The sequence below is a fragment of the Culex quinquefasciatus genome, chromosome 3, assembly GCF_015732765.1.
Source record: "Culex quinquefasciatus strain JHB chromosome 3, VPISU_Cqui_1.0_pri_paternal, whole genome shotgun sequence".
Classification (NCBI taxonomy): domain Eukaryota; kingdom Metazoa; phylum Arthropoda; class Insecta; order Diptera; family Culicidae; genus Culex; species Culex quinquefasciatus.
Window position 1 is genome coordinate 83,133,525 of NC_051863.1, and position 23,902 is coordinate 83,157,426.

At 41.8% G+C, this 23,902-nt stretch overlaps 1 protein-coding gene across 1 annotated transcript in view; it reads right to left on the reverse strand.

The window, feature by feature from the left end:
• Positions 1-4,253: 4,253 nt before the first annotated feature.
• Positions 4,254-23,902, reverse strand: part of LOC6034014 — a 42,671-nt gene continuing 23,022 nt past the window's right edge. The window contains 7 exon segments of the mRNA XM_038258870.1: positions 4,254-7,479; positions 11,369-11,535; positions 11,653-12,173; positions 12,245-12,466; positions 19,244-19,328; positions 19,480-22,110; positions 22,113-22,595. Coding sequence (XP_038114798.1) covers positions 5,328-7,479; positions 11,369-11,535; positions 11,653-12,173; positions 12,245-12,466; positions 19,244-19,328; positions 19,480-22,110; positions 22,113-22,568 — 6,234 coding nt within the window. The 5' untranslated portion in view covers positions 22,569-22,595 and the 3' untranslated portion in view covers positions 4,254-5,327.

Here is a 23,902-nt window from a genome sequence, read left to right on the forward strand (position 1 = left end):
TTAACTCTTTGAAAAATATTTTCTGAAATGGGCAGTCTTGAACAATAATGTTTAAAAATTGCAAATTTAAGGTTTTCCTTCAAAATCAATCAATTTCCAAAAAAGGTTGAACACCGTCATCAGTCATGACATTGCTGAAATTTGTATGACCCAATCTTACCCCCTGGCTCTATGTCACCCCTGATGACGACGTTTTGATTGAAATTTTGGTTTTATATCAATTAATGATAGTTTTCCGTGTAATTGTTCAAAATCACGAAGTATTTTAGAATGAACAACAAATAATTGTACGAGTCATTTGGACCCTTCTTTCGAACCCAAGTACGTTGAATTCGAAATTTGAAAATGTTTGATTAAGAGTTGGTACAAAAACCATGTGGCCTTCAAACGTGGCAGGTGGGCTTATCTAATTTTGGCTTTAAAAGTTTTTTTTTTAATTAAATATGTCTTTATGGAACATTCTTAAAATAATTACATTTCTTATTCATGCTAAGTGGTATGGCTTAATGCTCTTCATCTTTGTTGTATATTTCGTTTTATTATTAACTGTTTACATTCATTTATTAATTCAAATTGTTTTACTTTTTGGCATACATTTGGGTGAAAAAGAAAAAAATATTTGAAAAATTAATCCTAACTTAAAACTAAAATACACAATTCTTTGAATTATTCAAAATCAATAGAACGAGTAAACTACGAACTGTATTTCAAGATAAATTCTCCAAGCGTTCTTACTTGTTCCTGGCGAGTTTTGCACCCACGCAGTGTTGTTGTCATCTCGATGAAAATGTTCAGAAGATCTTGTGGAGAAAACAGGTCACTGCTGCCTTCATCCGTTGGTGCTGGTTGGTTTTCCCTCGGTTGCTGACTGAAGCCAAGAGGTGTTGTATTCTCTGCAACTTTTTGCCGCTGATTCAACGGCAATGGCTGCAGATTTGGAACCACTCGAACAGATCCCTCTCCAGGTGACGCCAAAGCAGGAAAATCCACGTCCGTGAATGTTGGTGGGGTTTTGCGACGATTTGGTTGGTGTCTCGTCGTCGCTTGCTGCCGAATTTTCACAAACTCAGCTCGTTTTGGGCAGCTTCGATTCTTGGTCGAATGGTCGCCACCGCAATTGAAGCAATTTCGCTTCGATGTTCTCGTTGATTGTTTCGCAAGCTTGAGTTTTGTGCTCACCTCCGCAGGTTGCACAACGACTCTTCATGAAACAGTTCCTTCCACCATGGCCAAACTGCAAACAGTTCGAACACTGTGTCACGTCACGGTGCACAGGACGATAACGTTCCCAAGACACGATGATGTTGAAAATTGCCCGAACTGCTTTCAGCTCAGACGGCGTTGTCGATCCTTTCTTGAGATGAACCAGGTACAGTTGATCACGATACTTGATGTCCTTGTTGTGTCTCGTCATCTTGAAGACTTCGATCACGTTCAACTTCAGAGATTTGAGCTCTTCTTTCAGCACATTCACATCCATGTCGTACAGGCCTCGGAGGACCTGTTTCACGGGGCGTTTACCTGGATCGTCATGGCTGTAGTATTCAATCTTTGTGTTGTTCAGGATATCACGAACGTAGTTGTAATCCTTTCTGGTAGGTAGCAGAATTTTGAGTCAATCAGCACACAAGCAAATGGAAGCTCGTAAAGCACCAGATTTGATAAACCCGGTCAGCCACTTTCGCACCGAATCCGATGACGATGTTTTCACAAAAATGGGTGGCAAACTGGTTCCCATACGAATTTTGAGCGTCCTTACTCAAACTGCCTGCCAGTGCCTGGCTTTGCATGTAGCGCTTCAGCATTCTTTAACTTCTTCAAATCTGCCGATCCTGCTGGTGAGGACCGCCTCTTTTTCTTGCCGTGAGCCATTTTCTGCACTTTTTAGCACTTATTTGGTGTTGGAGGGACGCACGTCTGACTCGCTGCTCTGTTAATCACAGACTGCTCGGCTTTAAAAGTGGTTTTGTCAATGATATAACACTTTATAAGATGTTTCTGCAAAAAAAAAACACTTAAAAAACGCTAAATGTAATTTTGAAATTGAATTTGGATATACCCTCCTGCCACGTGGCGTTCACCGATCGAGGCTGCCTTCTTAGTGTGCTTTGATTTTTTCCTGTACATTTTGCTGGGACCATGAGAGTTTCAGCGACGCCGGAATGAATCTGCTGCTAGGCCTCGGATCGTCTTGCACCCTTCAGAGGAATTGTTTCCCAGGCCGTCCCCTTAAACCAAATGGTATGCAAAAATCGTCAAATTTCAACGACAGACTTGTATAAAGCAATGTACCCAATTATTCAAGTTTTACGGGTTAATTCTCATTTAAACTTGTTCCTGCTACCGGCAAGCCAGTTTTCAACCAAATGGGGTGGAATTTGGGCTGGATGCCCATTTTGAGTGGGTCTCGTGGCGCAGGGATAGCGGCTTCGGCTGCCGATCCCGATGATGCTATGAGACGCGGGTTCGATTCCCGCCTTATCCACTGAGCTTCTATCGGATGGTGAAGTAAAACGTCGGTCCCGGTTTCTCCTGTCTCGTCAGAGGCGCTGGAGCAGAAATCCCACGTTAGAGGAAGGCCATGCCCCGGGGGGCGTAGTGCCAATAGTTTCGCCCATTTTGAGTACTCTTTCGGGTAACTCGTATACTTTTAGATTTGAGCAATTTTATTTTTTGACACAAGCAGTGTACGCACTTCGTAAGGAACCGGTGAAGGATTTCGAATATGTTAAAATTGAGCCAAAAAAGTCCCATTTGGTTGGCTTACACGGCAAAAATATCTATTTTGAACAGTAATTTGCAAAAGCTATGAAAAAAAGTGAAACCTTTTTCGAATCCTGATGTCACTTTTTGAAATGCTTTAATAGTAGTTTATGCAACAAGTTGCAAAGACAAGATTTTTTCAGCGCGAGTCGTACATTTATCCAACGAGGTTCACCGAGTTGGATAAATACGACGAGTGCTGAAAAAATCTAGTTTGGCAATGAGTTGCTTACAACATTTTTTGAAATTCCGAAAAACGCTTTTTGAATGGAGTTTCATGCCAAACATTATTGAAAAATGTTACTTTTCGATATAAGTGTTGAAAAGTTCAAGTTGATTTTCAAATCTGTTATTTTTGGTAGTTAAAAGTAAGCCGTTTCGTTTCTCCAGAAGAACAGGAAAGTTGACAATTTCACAGTGGGATTGTAAAAAAGACCTTTCAAATGCAACCAAGAAGACTAGATTTCATCAAGTTGTACGAAAATGCTAGAATTTTTAACATTTTCAAGCTCCGCAAGCTTTCCTTTGTCGTAGAGGGCTCATATTTGGCATGAGTTCATTTCATGCATAGACAAACAAACCTTGATAGTGTCATCCAAATCGGATCACCCCGATACGACCTGTGACACATTGGTGAAAAACTCACTCATAAGAGCTGCGTACAGGCCTATAAGCTAGTTTCGAAAAGTAGCTTATCTTTCCACTTGATCACAGTTACAAATTTTGAGTTAAAGCCTGAATTTTATGTTTGTTTACCAAAATTAGGCTATTCTAGAAATATGGCCCAAATAGTAGTTTATGCAACAAGTTGCAAAAAGAGGGCTTTTTCAGCACGAGTCGTACATTTATCCAACGAGGTTCAAGTTTTTTTTTTTTTTTTTTTTTTTTTCAAGTTTTGCAACGAGTTTCATACAACATTTTTTGCAATTCCGAAAAACACCCATTGAGTGAAATTTTAAGTAAAATTTTCATGTATTTTGTCAATAAATCGTTCAAATCAAAAAAATGTTGAAAAGTGATACTTTTCGAAACAAGTGCTGAAAAGTTCAACTTTTCAGCACCCATTTCAGTGCTGAAAAGTAGAACTTTTCAGCATTTATTTTGAAAAGTGTTACTATTCGATTCTGTTATTTTTGGTACAGAAAAGTAGGCTGTTTCGTCGTTCAAGAATGACAGGAAAAGGAAGTATTTTCACGACGGAATTGCAAAAATAAATATATCAAACCTATATTTATAAATAGACATTCAAACCCATTGATTTATTTTGTTTCCAGGTTCTTTCAAACACAAAACAATACACTATTATGTTTCATGTGAATACCTTGAAGTTTATTTCAAATTTATACATGTTTAATTCAAAGCGTATGTCTATTCATGTACTTTTCTTATTCTAGACTGATAAGTGTGATAAAATATGATTCCTTATTTCTCTGATTCCTAAAATCCTTTAAATAATAGTCAACTATCTCATATGTTTTCTTTTTATAACGTTTTTTTCATTAATCGTATCTCTCTCTTTGTTTGTAAATCCAACACATTATTTTTTTTGTAATCTTCAACCGGAAGGTACTTACATCGTAGATAAGTGCATTATTTCTACTTTTTCAATGTTTTTTTGTTGTTGTTTATATTCTTACAAAAATAGTTTGCAGAAATGAATGTGTGTCCAAATGAGAAGTGTGTAGTGTAGTCCTTCAATAATTTAGCAGTAATTTTAAGGTAGACCCCACTTGGGTTTGCCTAAGAGTAAGTGTTGCATTTTCCTTTGTGCCAAAGGAAAAACGTAAAGTGGGATAATAGGAATAGGAAACGAAAAACCTTACGCGCTACTGCAAATTATTTTGAATGCGATGCTGTGTTTATATGAGTGTGTGTGTGTATGTAGTACATTAGCTGTTACTGTTACAATAAAATATCCTCGCGCTAATAAGTTATTTTGTAGTGATAGTATAATTATAATAATAATCATGTGACACTAAATTAAAATCTTCGCAACTAAGCCGTACAAAGTCTGCCCCCTCAGCGAGGGCAGGTCTGTTTTGTCTTCCTCTTGTTCTTCGGAAAGAAAATGTTTAAATCATTTACTCTTTTGCTGCACTGGCTGGGTGTAGAAATGAGTGTTTCTTTTGGCGGCGTCGGTTCTGCGAATGCTCGGAACACACGGTGTTGGTGGAATGTTGGCCGGCGTTCGATCAGTGCTTCTTCCATCAATAATTGCAATCATGTTGGGAACGAAAACGCAGGAAGGAAAATTATCGCATGTTTGTGTGTGGGTGTAATTAAAGACAAGCCAAAGTGACTAGAGCAATTGATTGGTCCGGACTCGCCGGAACCGGTTGCTGCTGCTGCTGTTTTGATTAAATTCTTTGCTTCCAGTTGTAGTAGGTAAGTTCGTAAAGGTTTTGCTTGGTTTTAGTACAAGATATATCTTAGAAAAAAACTCGAGTGACTTTCTCCTCGCTTTAGTTGTAATCTTTTTCGTTTGTTTTGTTTGCTTTTTTTTAGTAATAAATGTTTAGTGTGCAGTTTTGTTTTGTTGCTTGTATCATTGATTTCAGTTTCGCTTAGGCACTGCTTTGGTCCTCGTTCGAGGAGACACGTGACAAGGATCTTTGTTTCTGTTGTGGTATCACAGTAAGGGATTTTGGTATTTTTAGCAGCTGGGCGGCAGCCGAGTCCATCAGGATGGATCCGCCACTGGTTGCGCCGCCACCACCGCCGCCGAGGAGGGAGGGTGCCGTGTTAGCCGCCGCCGCCGCTGCCGCTGCGACAAACGCACTCAGCTGCGATTGGCTGACAAAGTTGTTCAGCTTGATGAGCTGATCCAGTTGGGAGGGAGTGGGCGGCGTCGGGGCTTCCCCGGGGACCGGCTGTTGGTTCGGAGCGGGCATCGAGAATACGCTGGTGCTATTGGGCAACGAAATTGGCTTGGCGCCGCCCAATGCGCTCTTGAAGAAGGCACTCGCCGCGTTGGCCGCCAACGGAGGTGGAACCAGTGCGCTGTTGGTGTTGCTGTTGGGTTTGCGGGTCTTGATCAGCTGCTGCAGTTCGCTGCTGGGTCCATTGGCTTTCGCCGAGCTGTTATTGTTGTTGTTGTTGCTTGCGATCGGAATCAGTGAGTTTTGCTCCAGGATCTGGTTGGGGATTTGAACCATTTTCGGCGGGTTCTCCGAGGGCTTTGGGTTGGTCGTTTTGATCGCCGTCAAACTGGGCGGTGACTGCTGCTGGAGTCGCTTGTGCTGTTGGAGGAACAGTTGCTGCTGTTGCTGGAGCAGCTTTTCCCGCCGCAAGATGCACATGCGGTTGTAGTCGTTTATTGAGATGTGGTACGGTTTGCCGCCGGACATTACCTGGACAAGTTTCGGTAATCTGCGGCCGTCCGCCGTCTGGTACAGAGGACCAGACTTGATGGCCTCGGCACTGCCGGGCGTAATCGGAATGAGCGTTGGGCGCCACGGTTTTGAGGTTTCTCGCCGTTCGGCTTCGGTCAGCTGATCCGGAAGCTTTATAATCTCTCGCGTTCCGACGGGTCCCGGCGACTTCTTAACCTGGGGTTGGGGTTGCAACAGTGACTGTTGTGGCTGAAGAAGCGATTGCTGCTGCTGTTGCTGCTGCGGTTGAGTCGATTGGGCCGTCGACGGTTTTGTGTTTGCAGGAATTGTGGTGATTGTGACGTTCTGCTTTGCGTTGATGCTTATCAGTTCGGGTGGGACCAGATTGGTCGCCTTGTTGCTGGGCCCAACACTCGTCTCATCTAGCTTGATCACTTTGGAGTCGGTCTTAGCGCTGCCCGAGCTGCTGGACTTTTGCTTACCATCCGTGGAAAGCTTTCGCTTCATGGAACTCGTTGAGGACTCTCCTCCGGCAAGGTGAGGATTATTCGACTTTAGCAAGCTGACCGGTTCCGTTGAGGACTTTGTCCTCGTTTTAGCCGCTGGGGTGATGGTGATCGGGGCGTTTCCAAGTTGCTGTTGCATGATGCTGCTCTTGTCGATGACCGATACTGGCGGAGGCGTCGGAACGTTATCAAACGACCGCAACCGGCTCTGCACAGCCTCCGAGTACGTAACGGCATTGTTTTTGGCTTGCGGCGACAAGATCAGATCGCCATTTCGGTAGTACTTTTCCAGAAGCACCAAATGCCGCAGGAAGCTTGACTGGTTTCCGTACGGCTTCTGCAGCTCCTCCCACATAGACCGCGTCGAGTCGTCGTACTGCAATGTCGTCGTCACCTTGGCCCATCCTTCGGGCGTCCGCGTCGCGGCCGTGTTGAACGGGATGTTGATGTGAATGCCCAACTCTTCCTCGCCAGGGAACAGCTCGCGCATGGAAATGTTTGGGTTGGCTTTGAGGGCTTTCGTCATGTCCAACCCATCGTCGTTCTTGCGACGCTTCTCCGCCGACGGTGGCTGCTCAAAGGACAGATCCGTGTCGAGTACGATCGAACTGTTTCCGCTGATGTTGGCCAACAGCTTGGGAGCTGGCGTGATCGTAACCTCGTCCAGATCGCCAACCTGACTGCTGCAGTTGCCGGTATCGATGATGGTGAGGTCGGTGGATTTGCGTGCGTGGCGGTTTCGACGCTGCAGCGAAATCGAATCGGTCACCGTGACCACCTCGAGTGGTTCGTCCTCTTCACCGTCCGATATGATGATGTCGGGATTGGTGACGATCTGCTCTTGCGGCTCCATGTCGCGCTCGTAGAACTGTAGCAGTCTGGAAAAAAGGAAAGAAAAAACAAAATATAAACACCACTACTCGAGAACGTGCAAGGCCATGCGTCTCCATCGTTCCATTTCTGCGGTGGAGACGCGTGGTTTCTTAAAGAAAATCGTCTAGTCAGCCGAGAAAACACGAAAACAAACCACATAATTTCACTGACGCGTCAGAGTCAATAAGTTTCCGCGTCAAATAGACGCACCGGCTGGCTGGTAGGCTTTTGAGGTTATTACATTTTGAAGAACTCGTTGAGGTTATGTACATTTGAGCATTATCAGATTCACAATCACGTTGTAAGGAACGTTGTCGTCCGGTAAACAGTAAGGGTGTTAACTCATTTCGAATGTAAAATTTTACTATGTAATAAGTTTATAATTCAGTTGCAATTTTACTTTACCAGAAAAAGTATCTGTCAATTTACTGGTCACTAATCATATCTTTTTCGTACACTGATCGAATACAGTGCACTAAAAACATCGCACAGTCCTGTACGGTAACTTTATAAGTAGTAGTAAAGCTCCAAATTTAATATGGACATCAATTGAAGCGAGACAAAGTTTCTTTTAAGGCCCTAACATTAATTTGACCAAATATTGAACTAAACATAAGGGTGGGTACGGATTTTCAAAAGCTTCAGATCAAGTTCTGGTGTGGTTCCCCTTGTAGGGCATACCCATAGGGACTCTCAGGCCAAATTCCAGCTTATTTGGTTGAAAACTGGCTTGTCTCAAGCGAGTTCAAGTTTACATGGGATTTACTATGGGAAATTTTGAATTTTCGTTCATTCGCTCCTACAGGCCTGAGGGAAACATGTAGAAACTTCTAGGATGGCCAGAAATGAGCGGAATCGTCTGGAGAACAACTTTCTCTAAGAGACCAGGTCGATTCGTTCAACCCCCATCGAGCTCAACGGCAATACATCCGGGGTTTTCGGAACCAACGGTTTTCCCCAGAAAAGCAACAAATTTTCCTTAGCATGCTGTGAATGCTTGATGAATACCGCGACGCCACATGTCAAACAGCTACCACGTGATTGTAAAATTTGCACCATAACATTTTTTTCTTATTTGGAGGTTTAGAATACAGCTAAATAGCATTAGGATCACCATAAATTTTAATTCTATGGTTCAAAAAGTAATAAAAAGTAATTTTTTATAAGCGATGCTAGTCCACGTGGTAGCTGTTTGACATGTGGCGTCGCGGTGTTCATCAAGCATTCATAGCATGCTAAGGAAAATTTGATACTTTTCTGGGGAAAACCGTTGGTTCCGAAAACCCCGGATGTATTGCCGTTGAGCTCGATGGGGGTTGAACGAATCGACCTGGTCTCTTAGAGAAAGTTGTTCTCCAGACGATTCCGCTCATTTCTGGCCATCCTAGAAGTTTCTACATGTTTCCCTCAGGCCTGTAGGAGCGAATGAACGAAAATTCAAAATTTCCCATAGTAAATCCCATGTAAACTTGAACTCGCTTGAGACAAGCCAGTTTTCAACCAAATAAGCTGGAATTTGGCCTGAGAGTCCCTATGGGTATGCCCTACAAGGGGAACCACACCAGAACTTGATCTGAGAACTTTTGAAAATCCGTAACCACCCTACTAAACATATCTAGAGTTTTATTTTTGAACTGGTCCTTTTCAGAAAAAAACTCTAGATATTTTAAAAAACATGTTACTAAAAAGTCCAAAATTTCCGCAAAAAAAATGTTCGTGCACCTCAACTTCGTTCAAAGTTTGATGGATTTTTGATAAGTTTTTTTTTTTAAATATATATATACAGCAATTCCATTTGAAAAGAGCCTAAACCAAAAAAAAAAGTTCTCCGATCGGGCTCAAAATTTTTCTGGGGGTTCCTTGGCCAAAATAATTAGACCCGTATTTTTGTTTGGCCATTAGGGTGGCCTACATCGTGCTAGGTGGTTCAAAAATGGCAATTTTCGTCATTTTCGCAAAAACCACTTTTTCTAAAATCATATCTCGCGCCATTTCATCCGATTTTAGCTGTCTTAGACGCAAAGAAAGGTGATGAGTTTGGCTATTTGGGAAAAATAGTAAAGTTCCAAAAATCTAGCTTAACTATTGAAAAGTCGTATGAAAACTTAAAATGGCGTTTTGACCGTGTCTGGACCAAAGAGCCTATGTCTGAAAATATTTTATCGGATTCCTCGGAAAATTTCACATAACATATCAAAAAATTGGCGATGTCGAACCGTACGTTTCCGAGATATGATTTTTTGAAAAAACTGCGTTTTTCGACGCGCCACGCGCAAAAACGGGAAAATGACGAAATCGGCAAAAAATCAACTTTTTCCACTAAAACTGCGATAACTTTAAAATTTCAGCGATGACCTATAGATGTTATGGTACCAAAAGTTGCGTCCCTCAATTACGAAAATTTTGGTACCCAGACATGTATGTATAGGTCATCGCTGAAATTTTAAAGTTATCGCAGTTTTAGTGAAAAAAGTTGATTTTTTGCCGATTTCGTCATTTTCCCGTTTTTGCGCGTGGCGCGTCGAAAACGCAGTTTTATTTTCAAAAATCGTATCTCCAAAACGTACGGTTCGACATCGCCAATTTTGATATGTTATGTGAAATTTTCCGAGGAATCCGATAAAAATATTTTCAGACATAGGCTCTTTGGTCCAGACACGGTCAAAACGCCATTTTAAGTTTTCATACGACTTTTCAATAGTTAAGCTAGATTTTGGAACTTTTACTATTTTTCCCAAATAGCCAAACTCATCACCTTTCTTTGCGTCTAAGACAGCTAAAATCGGATGAAATGGCGCGGATATGATTTTAGAAAAAGTGGTTTTTGCGAAAATGACGAAAATTGCCATTTTTGAACCACCCTAGCACGATGTAGGCCACCCTAATGGCCAAACAAAAAAATACGGGTCTAATTATTTTGGCCAAGGAACCCCCAGAAAAATTTTGAGCCCGATCGGAGAACTTTTTTTTTGGTTTAGGCTCTTTTCAAATGGAATTGCTGTATATATATATATTTTTTTTATATTCCAACAAACTAGAATGGTTCAGCCAAGACTCGATTATCCGAAGGCCTCGGAAAAATTTCACTTCAGATAATCGAAGAAGAAAAAAAAAAGTTGTCTTATTTTTGATTGTCGAGCTTAATTATGACCTCTAAACTACGCCAAAGTGATTTAGAATTTTAAAACCAAGATTGCGGCCAAAATGACGATGAAGAAATATTAAAAAAAAAAAGATTTTGTAATTGAATAGACAATCAATTCTTCTAATTTTACTTAAATTTGATCGCAGATCTGGCGATTGTCCACGCTTCATACAAAAAGTTTTTTTTATTGACAATTCTAGAGTTTTTTTTAAAAGGTCCTGTAAGCTTTTGTGTTTCATGTCAATAGGACCTTTTCAAAAAAAGTATACACGTGGTATATGTATATACATAATATGTATATATATTATATATCCATTTTCCTGCGTAGATAATCTCTTTCAGCATAAATGGGCTTGTTTATAAATACAAATTTTCGAATATTTGCAAAGCACTTTTCTAAAGACAACCGTAAGGGGTGGCTGATAAAAAGCAAATTATACAAACATTAAAATAACATTTTTGCGAAAGACTCGACATGTGTTTTTAAAGCCTTTAAAATTAAAATTTTGAAAATATTTGATTGTAATAAATTTCTTACTTTTTGTGCAACTTTCGAAGAAAAAATATCAAAAATTAAATCGAAAGTTTCCGTAACAATACAGATTTCAATGCTTTAAATTAAAAACCTCGACACACCAGATTTCGTTTAACGTGTTCCGTTAGCCAAAACATTGCCCGAAATTAACACCCCCCAAACAACCGCTAAGCGACCAATTAAAACTTTCCCGGCCACTTTCGTCGGCACTCACCTTCGGTTGTAGTTCTTGATAAACTGCGCCTTCTGGGACTTTGCATCCGGCGGCTTTAGCAGTAAATTTGCATAGTATCTGCATAATTTGCACACCACCAGCGTCGAGTTGCCGAGCTTTATGGCGATTCCCTGCTCCTGGATGAGTCGCTCTAATTGTGGAATTTCCTGTTTTTTTTTAAGTGGGTGGGATGAAAAGAGAACGAGCGAGTATCAGTTAGAGTTGGAAATGTTCAACAGTTTGTCGGTTTCGTTTGAGGTTGGTGGAAAGAGAGGAAAACTCACATTAACTATGTAGTAGATGTGATTCTTGGGTAGCCGCCGCTGGCACATGGCGCAGACCATGAGGTGGCTTATCCGCTCGTAGTGACCATCGCAGATCGGAATCAGCGTCATTGCCGCGTTTGACTGGTCCAGGTTAATCTCGAGTATCTTGCAGATGGTCTTCTTCATCTTGACCAGCCACTTCCGGCGGATGGTGTGGCACGCGTTTGCGGCGCAGTTTGCCACGTGGCAACTTCCCTGGACCACATTTGCATCGGCTTGGTCCAGCAATTCCTGGCCGCCGGTTTCCGATTTTTGCGGGGAAGGTTGCTGCTGTGCAGTTCCGGAGCTTTCTCCCGCCTTCTGGTTGGATTCGTACTGGCCCTGCCGGTCCGCTCCGGATTCCAAGCTGCTTTGCATCTTGGCCAGGGACAGCGACTTGGCTTCCGTCTTTTTGCGGTAGGACGGACAGTTTGCCTTTCGGTCCACGTGCCGGAAACAGGCATCGCACAGGCAGCTGTCGATCTTGATTTTTGTTTCGCCTGTTTTTGAAAAATCACAAAACAATAAGAAACTAGGAAACATCCTCAACTCAAAACAACTAAACACTTACTGGCTAGGATGTTCTGCTGCCGTTCGGTGGACTTCATGGCCCGGATGTGGCACGGTGTGTCGTACAGGCCAAACTTGCCCCCGCAGTAGAAACACTGGTCCATGCATAGCCGTTCCGGGTGGACGTTGAACGAGGACGCCTTCTCGGGAATCACTAGCGGGGCTTTCTGGACTACTTTCTCCACAACCGCTTCGGTGACCACTTCCGGTAGGTTTACACCATCTGTCGGAACAGGAAGAGAAAAACAACTTAGTTAGGCAATTACATAAATTAATGAGAAGCACCATCCACCAAGCTAGACGGGGATGAAAAATCAACAAATCATCATCACTTTCAACCCCTCCCCCGAAACTGATTTGAAACATTGTTCTTAAATTTCTCCTGCCAGACCACCTCACTCATTATAGGGTTTTTACCCCCCTATTCGAAAACGCTTTCTAGAATTCTCCCCCTTTTGGAAGGATATTTGCGCAATCGAAGAAAATCGCTCCACGTGACAACAACTCAAGTTCGGGGAAAGTGGACGAAACTGACGGGGGAGGGAGAAGAAAAGGTCAGCGTTTAATACCCTATAAATTCAATATTTTGATAGGAAATTAAGCTTTCCACTTCGTGGCATTGTTTCTTCTCGGTAGACGAAGATCGAAAGGTTAGATCCGGTCGTTTTTGGGGGTGGTGCTGATTTGCCACAAGGAATATTCGCTCAGAGACGTGCTTCCTTATGGCGTGTTAGACTAATGCAAATTTGATTCGAAGGTTTTGGCTCTACTTTCTCTTTCTTCAAAATTTTACAAAAAAAACAGAAAGAAAAAAAAAAGCTTGCTAAAAATATTAACGCCGATGGTTGCATCAGAGCACAACTAAATTTTTACTTCAAATAGTAATTCCTCGAAAACTATTAAATGAATTTTTGCTCGGTGTTATTTATGATGTTTACTGATTCCAATTCAAATTTCATTCAATTTGGTCAAGTCAGTAAAAATTGGTAAGGTGAAACGTAAAAAAATCTATATTTTGCTCAGGGGTTAAAATAAATATTTGGAAAGAATTGTGAACTATACAGAATTTTTAATATCACGCCATTTTGATATGTTAGTCTTGCTTCCAACTTGAGTCCAAAATTTCCTAAATATTTTTTTTTCTCGAATAGATCAGAAAATTTAGCACATGTTTCATTAGTTGCTGAGAATTGGCATTAGCAAATGGGGGGAGGCCGTTTTGGTTATGGACCAGGGGCGCCGACTCTGGGGGGGCACGGTACTTTTTGCCCCCCTTAAAATTAGGCAGGGGGGGCAGCCCATACATTGTGCCCCCCCAGAAATTTTGGAAGAAAAATATTCTTATTTTAAATATTACAAAAAAATCACAGGAATAATTGAAAATAATATTTAAAACTGAATTGGAATTGGATAGAATTCTTGTAAGCAATCTGTAAAATAGTTCAAAAACATTTGTTGTTTTCTAAATCGACAACGTTTCATCTATACCACTGCGCTCTCTTATGCTAACTAGGAAGGAAAACCAGCAAGCTTAGTATACAAGAGCAAACTTACGCAAACTCTTGCCAAAACAATCATCAAGTTTTCAGACGCAACATTCTGCGATTTGCCATTGTAGATCAGGATTTAGCGAAAATGAACTGAAACACTTTTCAAAATGGTCATTTGATGACAGCTTTATATTAAAAAATGCTGATAAATTCGATATTTCTTTGAGTAATTTTAGGTAATTTTTTTCTTGATTTCATTTTTAAAAAATGCAAATTTTTGGTAGTATCAAATTGTCATCATGCTTTTTTTGATTTTATTAAAAACCGTATGTGTATCTTTTTGGTTATTCGTAAATTCTAAAATTCTTAAATGCTTAAATTCTTAAATTCTTAAATTCTTAAATTCTTAAATTCTTAAATTCTTAAATTCTTAAATTCTTAAATTCTTAAATTCTTAAATTCTTAAATTCTTAAATTCTTAAATTCTTAAATTCTTAAATTCTTAAATTCTTAAATTCTTAAATTCTTAAATTCTTAAATTCTTAAATTCTTAAATTCTTAAATTCTTAAATTCTTAAATTCTTAAATTCTTAAATTCTTAAATTCTTAAATTCTTAAATTCTTAAATTCTTAAATTCTTAAATTCTTAAATTCTTAAATTCTTAACAAATAAATTGATGTTAAATTTTCGATTTTTTTGATCATTGATTATAATTTCCAAATTTCTGATTTTTTAAATTTCTGAATTTCAACTTTTGATTTCTTAACATTTTTAAGCCATGAGTTTTTTTCAACCCTAGGGTTTTTAAAAAAAATTAAAATTTTGGAATATTTATTTTTTTTTCTGTTATTTTTTTCTAAATTGCAGATTTCAAAAAAATGTTGTTTTTTTTATGTGTATTTTTCAATTTCTAAAGTTCAAATTTTTTGCTTTTTACTTTTGTTTTCATCTTTAGAATATTTGTGTTGTTGAATTTTAAATACCTGATCATTTTTATTATTGACTGTTACTTCTGAAAAATAAGTGAGAATATGCCAATTAGAAGGAATTCGCCTTCCAAACATATAAAAAATTACCCCAATAAATATTCTCAATCACGTTTTAATAAATTATCTTTTTCAAGAAAAAAAATGGATTCCGGATGAAAAAACTCTTATCACATCGTAATATTCAAATTGGTAAAATTCGTGATATACAATAAACTTAAACATCAAATCGCCACTCTCACCTAACGACTTCGGAAAAAAACCGAGCCCCCCAACATTATGGACTAGTCGGCGCCTCTGTTATGGACTATCTACAACCACTTAGAAAATTGTGCTTAGCTTAGAATTTAAAGCAATGTAAATGAATCTGATCAATGGAAAAGTAATCAAATTAGAAACTTGACGCATGGATTGGAAAATTCCAAAATTTACGGTAACTGCATAGCAACGCCCAGCAAATTTTCTATGTTGATTGTAGGTGACGGCCGTAAGTTACGTAATTTCCTAAGTAACTTATTCAATTTACTTTACTTAGATCTTTTAGTAGTTGTAGATACCCTAATAAAATCGGTGTGCCCAACAACTAATTTCCCATATAGTGAACACTATTTGTGGTATAGTTCACTCATTACACTTTGAAAACTTCAAATTTCCTGTTTGTTTTTCTTTGATCCGCTGTATCCTAGTAACCAAAGATTTGAACTTCAATGTTTTCTATACGAAATTTGGGAAATTTTCAGAACCTTTCTTGAAAAAGGGATTACTATTTTAAGTCAAAATTAAAGTTTAAGTGGCTGTATCTCAAAAACAGTCCACTTTAGCAAAATTTCTATAAAGTACTTTTCGATTGCAAATTGAATACAGAGCGGATTCTTGAATTCGATAGTCCGCTTATTCGAATGCTCGCTATTTAGATCGTATTTGAATTAAAAAGCACCCAAACGTCACATTTGATTTGTCAGACTAATTTTTACTTTTCGACCGTCTATACTGCCGTTCTACGCATAATTGTCCCATGTCAGTTTTTGACGATTTTGACTTTATGCCATTTTTAAGTTCAGTCTGATGTGTACTTTAAGAAAAACACATAAAATCTGATACTTTGTTCGGAAACTCATCAAAAACAACACCAAGTCTGTTTGTTCCATCGTTGAACTTGTACGCATAATTGTCCCACAAAGTATTTTCTATCACGAAATCATTAGTTTTACGAAGCATTATGTCTTGTTTACCTGTTGTATAGCAAGAGACTCACAAATAAGGGTGATAAACTGCTAACGGGGGTGATTAGGAACACATACGGCGAATAGGAACCTACGGGACAATTATGCGTAGAAACACAGAAATCGGTCGAAAAAATTCAATCGAGTTTTTCTTAGTTGCACTTTTTTGAACATGGGACAGTTATGGGTAGAACGGCAATTCAGTTGTGTTGCAATCATCAGTATTCAAAAAAAGTAAGATTTGACGAAAATAAAAAAAATGCAAAAAAAATTTTTTTGCTTTATGTACTAAACTGGGTGTTGAATAGTGGTTCGGAAAACGACCTCAATTTTGAACTGTCAAAAATGATGACAAAAACTTCAAATAAAATTTGTACCAGCCTAATTGGTGGGAAATAAAACCATTTCCATAAACTGTTCATCGCATTTTCCCATTTTTTGCCTTCCTCACTTTACTGAGGAAAGGCTATAAAATCACTCGAATAACGAAATTCTTAATTTGACCTCCTAGACCCACCTTCATGTATACATACAGCAATTCCCCACGAAAACAGCATGGAAAAAAACAAATGTGCTTGGATCGGGCTCAAAATTTTTGTGGGAGTTCCCTGGCCGAAATAATTAGACCCGTATTTTTTTGTTTGGCCATTAGGGTGACCTACGCCGTGTTAGGGTGGTCTGAAAAATTGCCATTTTCGTCGATTTTCGCAAAAACCACTTTTTTCGAAAAATCATAACTCCTCGCCATTTCAACCGATTTCAATTGCCTTATACGCAAATGAAAGGTGATAAGTTGGCCTTTCAAAGAAAAATAGTAAGAAGTTTTAAAAATCTAGCCTAACATATGAAAAGGGCGTATGCAACTTTAAAATGCCGTTTTGACGGTGTCTGGACCAAAGAGCCTATGTCTGGAAATAATTTTATCGGATTCCCCGGACATTTTTACATAACATACTAAAAAATGGGAGGAGTTCATTAACAGGATTCCGAGATATGATTTTTTGAAAATAAAATCCGTGTTTTCTGACGCGCCGCGCGCAAAAACCGGAGAATGACGAAATTGGCAAAAAATCAACTTTTTTCACAAAAACTGCGATAACTTAAAAATTTCAGCGATGACCTATACATGTCTGGATACCAAAAGTTGCGTCTTTTAATCAAAACGACATTTTAAAGTTTCATACGCCCTTTTCATATGTTAGGCTAGATTTTTGAAATTTCTTATTATTTTTGTTTGAAAGGCCAACTTATCACCTTTCATTTGCGTATAAGACAATTGAAATCGGTTAAAATGGCGAGGAGTTATGATTTTTCGAAAAAAGTGGTTTTTGCGAAAATCGACGAAAATGGCCATTTTTCAGACCACCCTAACACGGCGTAGGTCACCCTAATGGCCAAACAAAAAAATACGGGTCTAATTATTTCGGCCAGGGAACCCCCAGAAAAATTTTGAGCCCGATCCGAGCACTTTTGTTTTTTTTCCATGCTGTTTTCGTGGGGAATTGCTGCATATTAGGATGTAACAAAAATGACTTTTTGGCGGGCATTCAAGGGTTTGTTCCGGTGGGCATACTAAGCCCAAATCCAAAATATGAGCTTGATTGGACGTAACAGGAGCTGGCGCTCCGCCCTTCAATTTTAAATGGGATTTAACCCGCAAAAAAAGATTTTTTCAAAAATGTCACTTTTTGAGGCATTTTGGCCATTGAAGCGTTTACCAAAAACATCACTGGCGTGTAGGTCAGATCCTTGCGCATCTTTTGGTATATATAACATTGAAATTTGGAGCACCCTGGAGCTCGGTACAGATCTTCAAAGTTTGGCATTTTTTCGAAAAATCGGCCCCGGCAAAATCAAATGGCGTCTAGGGCGTCGCGAGGCGCGACGCATGTCTTTTTTGCCGGGACCGATTTTTTGAAAAAATGCCAAACTTTGAAGGTTTGTACCGAGCTCCAGGGTGCTCCAAATTTCAATGTTATATATACCAAAAGATGCGCAAGGATCTGGCCTACACGCCAGTGATGTCTTTGGTAAACGCTTCAATGGCAAAATGCCTCAAAAAGTGACATTTTTGAAAAATCTTTTTACGGGTTAAATTCCATTTAAAATTGAAGGGCGGAGCGCCAGCTCCTGTTATGTCCAATCGAGCTCATATTTTGGGTTTAGTATGCCAACCGGAACAAACCCTTGAATGCCCGCCAAAAAGTCATTTTTGTTACACTCTAATACATATCGACTCAGAATCAAATTTTGAGCAAATGTCTGTGTGTGTGGTGGGATGTTGATCAAAATTTGCACTGAGTTATCTCGGCACTGGCTGACCCGATTTGGACCGTTTTGGTCTCATTTGATCCGTCTTGGGGTCCCATAAGTCGCTATTGAAAATGATAAAGTTTAGTTAAGTACTTCAAAAGTTATGCTAAAAAAAGATTTTAGCAAAGGTCCGGAAGATTGTTAAAAGGGTGGTTTTTGTAAGAAACCTCGTCATGTTATACATTTTTAGAAAGGTTTTCGAAAGGCCTTTTCAACGAGTTCAAAAGATTGAAGATCCGACAACCCTATCAAAAGTTATAAGCACTTTAGTGTTATTTATGAACATTTCAGAGGCCGGATCTCATATATATCGATGAAAACGTTGTCCGGATCTATCATGCGACTTGTCGTTGGGTAGGTAATCAAAAGACCTTTTCAACGAGTTTAATAGATTGAAGATCTGACAACCCTATCACAAGTTATAAGCACTTAAGTGTTATATATGAACTTAGTGGAGGCCGGATCTCAGATATTACCTAGCATTACACTCTAAATGTGAGGAAGGCACCAACCACCTAATGGTGGATTAAATAACGTTTTTAAATTAGGCTCAAAATATTCTGATCAAAGATAAATTTCAAATTAGAAAATCCTTTTTGAGTGCAGTAGCATGCGTCTCTACAAATGTGCGTAATTCAAACTGTTTGATGGAGACGCGCGGTAAGTTACGCTTTTTTGATGAACTTATTGATGTATTCATTTTTGAACCAATTTCAAATTTTTAAAAGAGTATGGCTGTGCATTCCAACGAAGTAATTATGTAAAACATCCAATGATAGAATGATCTATCCCAACATCAGCCGCATAATTGTTAAGTTTTATGCCCTCAGCTTCCAACTTATCAAATCCCCTGCGAAGCCCACGATTTCCAACGATAGCACTGAATAAATTGGTGTCGCTTTATTTTAATTATCTCTCGCCCCACAACGCCCTACCGATTAACCGAAAGAAAAGCAAAAGATTGTCGGCGATGCTGTCTAAACTTACCGGTGGTATGGGATCGGTGATGTCCCTTGCGTCCCTGGGCGGTCGCCCCCGTCGAGTCGGTCATCGATTGGTTCTGATGATCGGTCTGTGCGGGAGGAGAAGGAGAAAGAATAGAAGAAAAAGCCATAAGTAAGGAGAATAGCGAAATGGGGGGTGGTTTGCAACAGGTGAGCAACATCCCACTTTATTACCCTGCTTTGTGCACAGTTATGTGGGGGAAAGGAACATTATCTCACCTCGTTCTGAATGATGTAGAACGCGTCACCGTTTCCGTCGCCACCGTTCGCTCCGTCCTTTTCCGCGCCCTTGCCTTTGCCCTTCTGGAGGGTCATCTTCAGTGGCAGTCGTTTGCGCTTTTCACCTCGATTAAGTTTTATCACAGTTTTGAGCGTTCCGGTAGATTCGGAGTTTCGGCTTGACTTGCCTCCGCTACCTTTGCCGCTGCTGGACGAGGAGCTGTAGCCGCTACCGCCGGATCCCGGCTTCTGCAGATCCTGCAGCTCCTTCCGCCGTTGCTTTTCCTCGCTGGCCGCCTGGTGGGTCAGCAGGCCGAGATGCTTCAGATGGGATTCCTTTTGCTTTGCAATGTCTTCCGATTCTTGGAGAACCGTCGACGAACCGGCCGCGACCGCTGCCGGAAGCACCTCCGTCACTCGTAGTACAGCTTCTGCAGTCTTGGTTTCGTTCACGGGAGGAACTTTTTCGATCGGATCGCGATTTTTAACCGCTTCTGGGGCTTTCACTTCGAGCTTTTCCGCCTGGTTTTCTTTGAAAACAGCGGAATTTGTCGAATCTTTTTCAGTCTGTATTTTGATGATGCTTACGGGTGGGGTCGCTGGGATGGCCTCTGCTGCCGCCGCCGCAACTGTCGTAACCGTAACGGCCGCTGCAGCGCTTTCACTCTTCGAAATGATGTGCAACGTCGTTTCGGGTTCCTTTTCCACCGGTTTCTCCTCCACGGCCACCGTAGTTTCCTTGATGGGGACAATTTCCAGCTCCGCTTTGAGCTGTACGTTGTCCAGCTTTGCGTCGTCCTTGACCGCCTCTTTCTTGACAAACGTGATGGCTGGAAGGTTTTCCAGCGCGAGCGCGTTAAGTTTGGCCACGTCCGGTTTGTCGACAATGTCGATCGATTCGGTAGATTTTACCGAAAGAACCAGGTGAGAATCGGCCGAGGTGAGACTGAGGGTGGTCGTGACGGTCACCGGAGCGAGCACCTTCTCCACAATCGAAACCACTTCCTCGACGGGATTGGGCGGATCCTGCTTACCAGCTGAGTCACTTCCGTCCACTTCCGGTGCTGCTGCGGTCACTTTAACAACATCCGCCACTTTGCTCTCCAACATCTTCTTTTCTTTTTCTTCCTCTTGCTTGAGCCGTTCGGCTCGAAGCTTTTCCTCGCGAACTTTCTCCTCGACGCGGAGCTTTTCCTGGCGAAGCTTTTCTTCCTTTGCTTTCTCGTCTTCTTTGCTCTTATCCTTGACGTTGCGTGTTTTGGGCTTTGGCTCCTTGGAGGTTGCGCCAGCAGCAGTAGGCGCTGCCGTGCCCCCTTTGGCCGTCGCACGCGGAGTATTCTGTTTGGACGACGGTGGCCGTTCGCCGTCCGAATCCGAGCGCGAATCGTTCTTCTTCACTTTACCACCCAGCGTCGACGACGTCGTCGTGTCCTTTTCGTTGGACCAGTCCGACGCGGGCGATTCGTTGCCGGATGTTTCTTCCTTCGCCACGGGTGGCGATTCCACGACGGCACCGATAATTTCCTTCACTTTATCCACTTCCATGGGTTCACTAGCTTTCACTGTATCGTCCTTTGTCGGAACTTCTTCCTCAACTTCCATCTTTTCTTCCTTGACCACAACGATGGCTGGTTCGACCGTTTCACTTGCCGCGGGCGGTTCTTCGCTACCGTTGGCCGCCGTCGCCACCACCTCACTTTCACTTCCCCCCTTATCCAGTTTGATCTTTTCCTGCACTTGCACAATTTCGCCCAGTTTGGGGTCCTGCTCGATGCCGAGATTGTTTTCCAGAAACGCGGGCTCACTGTAAAACTCCTTAACACTGATCTCCGACACACCCTCGCTGACCAGTTCCGGACTGAGGGAGGCGTCCTTTTCGCTGGGCACGGCGCTTTCTTTCGTGCCGGTTGGGCTCTCCGTTGTATCGATGGAAAGGGGCGCGGCGGTTGCGGCTGCGGTCGTTTCGTCCCCGTCCACTGGTTCAGCTTTGATTTCCGCGGGAACTTTGAGCTTCGGCGTAACGAAATCGTCCCGATCGCGGGCGGTGCTCTTTCGCTGGCGGGCACTTCGGCGGACCGTTTTTTCGTCCTTGCCCACGACGGCGGCGATGGGAGTCTTGCGTTCGTTGAACGTCTCTGCCATCTTGTCGAGGATCTTGGACTTGGTCTCCTGCTCTTCCATGATTTCACGCTTGATCTCCGACAGGCTGGTGTCGTCCTTTTTGTCGTCTTCGTTGTCCTTGGTGCTGGTATCCAGCATGCTGCTGGCATCCGTCACGTCGGAACACTTGGACACGGAATCCGACCGGCGACGTTCGAGCTTGATTGCGGACGTCGGTTCTGGCGTCGACGAGGTCGCATCCTTGGGCGATTTGTCCTTGGGTGTGACGACCGTTTTGCGTGACTTTTGGGACACGGGACTGTCGGTGGCGCGCGGTTTGCCGTTGCGCAGGCTGGTGTTTTTGTTGTCTTCCTGCTCTTTCACGGTCACGGTCACCTCCTTTTTGCCTTTGGCGTTCATTTGCTTGCGAGCGAGCACTTTCTTGCCCAGTACTGGTTTGCCAACGATTGGTCTCGTTTTGCGTTTGATTAGGGTGGTCTTTTTGAGTGCCGTGATGGTGGTTTTGGCTGTGCCTCTACCTCCTCCCGGATAGGCTTTTTCTTGCCCGCGGCGCCCTTCCGAGCAGTGCTGGCCGCCGGTTTTGAATCCTTGGGCGAGTCCTTTGGATCGGCGGCGGTCGACTTTTCCTTCGAGCTTTGCTCACCGGAATCGTCCTTTGTGGCCCGAGTTGTTCGGTTTGTCGTGCTTGGAGCAGCATCTGTGACATCATCCGTCGCTGCGGCCCCAGACTGGACCGCCGTGTCTTCCGATGCATTCTGAAGCAACTGTTTGGACTTTTGCCTGCTCAAGGATGCGCGACTACTTCCGCTGCCGCTACCACTGCCCGTGTTGCCCATGCTACCAGCACTCGTATTGGTAGCGCCTTTGCCTTTGCTTGTGGGCGTCGAGGGGGCCGAGTCGCTACCTCCGAGGGAAGGGGTGGGAGAGTCCGAATTCACTGATCTGGGCTTCTTTTCACGGGTTGCCATTTTGAGAAGCACAGCTAGGCACTAGATCTGTGGAAAAAGGCCAGAGAGAAAGAGAGAAAACGGAAAATGAATATTACACACAGTGTTGTACATCGCACACACGCACACATACACACACACTCAACCCCACGGAACAAGGTTTAATGAATTTATAAACATACTCGCACTAAAGTGGCGCAGGAAAGCATAATCGGGAAACTTTAGCCAATCGCTCGCTTATCCTTTTGGGCCACAACAAACACGATCCACAATTGAGCAGCAGCATATGCTAAGCCACGAACAAAGTTGCATGCACGAACACACACACACACACACACACACACACACGAACACTAAGCTCGTCCAACAGGAGAAGCAGTGAATATCCCACAATTTGCAAATTATAAATTTAAAAGTTGGCAGTACTTGATTTTCCTGCCTCACGTAGTACTACTCTCTACTCTTCTTGGTCGGCTATGGGACGTCGGAGCCGCGTTCCGACCTGAACGTGCACTCACACCACACTGAAGGGACGTAGTCGTAGTCGATTCGCGGCTGGCCTCCGTTCGGAACGGAACGGGATAGAATGGTGTAGTGTGGTGTGGTGTGACCACGACGACGACCTGGCTTTAATGGTAGTGGTGGTGGTGTGGGGGACGACTTGGCCTGAGGCGCACTGTGGGAAGGGGCGAGCGGGCAAAAGTTTTGTTTCAACATAAACATAAGATTAAGATTTTGTTGCCTGCCGAACATATGAGAATTGCCACTAATTTGAGCAAAATCATAAACAATTTTTCTGTTCAATTGATACTGAATATGTAAAAGCAATCATAATACACTTTTGGAAAAGCTAATATAAAATATGTTTGCATAGATTACCGCGCGTCTCCATGAGTATGTGAAAAATGCGTATCCCATTTTGTATCGATATAATACGTCGAAATCTCCAATGGTGTAATTCTATTAACTGATATTTTATGCATGACATAGGAGGGACAAGTCCTTTTTAGAAGTCCTATAAGTGATAGCAGATCGAAATATTATGTTCAAATAAGGTTCATCTGGCAGTGCAACAAGTTTCTTTTCAGTAAAGCCGTTGTAAATATTTTTCAAAGTTTATGTCCACTTCAATATTGGCTCGAAAAATCAGGAACGAAATCTTAACTGCATGTAAAATTATAAATGGAAGTCAATAATAATAGCCACGGTATATTTTATTATTTTCCTGCCTATATAATTCTACCCACATTTAAATCAAAATTATACCACCGTGAGACAACCACTCTGTACTGTTGTGCTGGGTTTGATTCAGTGGCCAGGCCTCACACACACACGCGCGCGCATTCGTTTAAGCT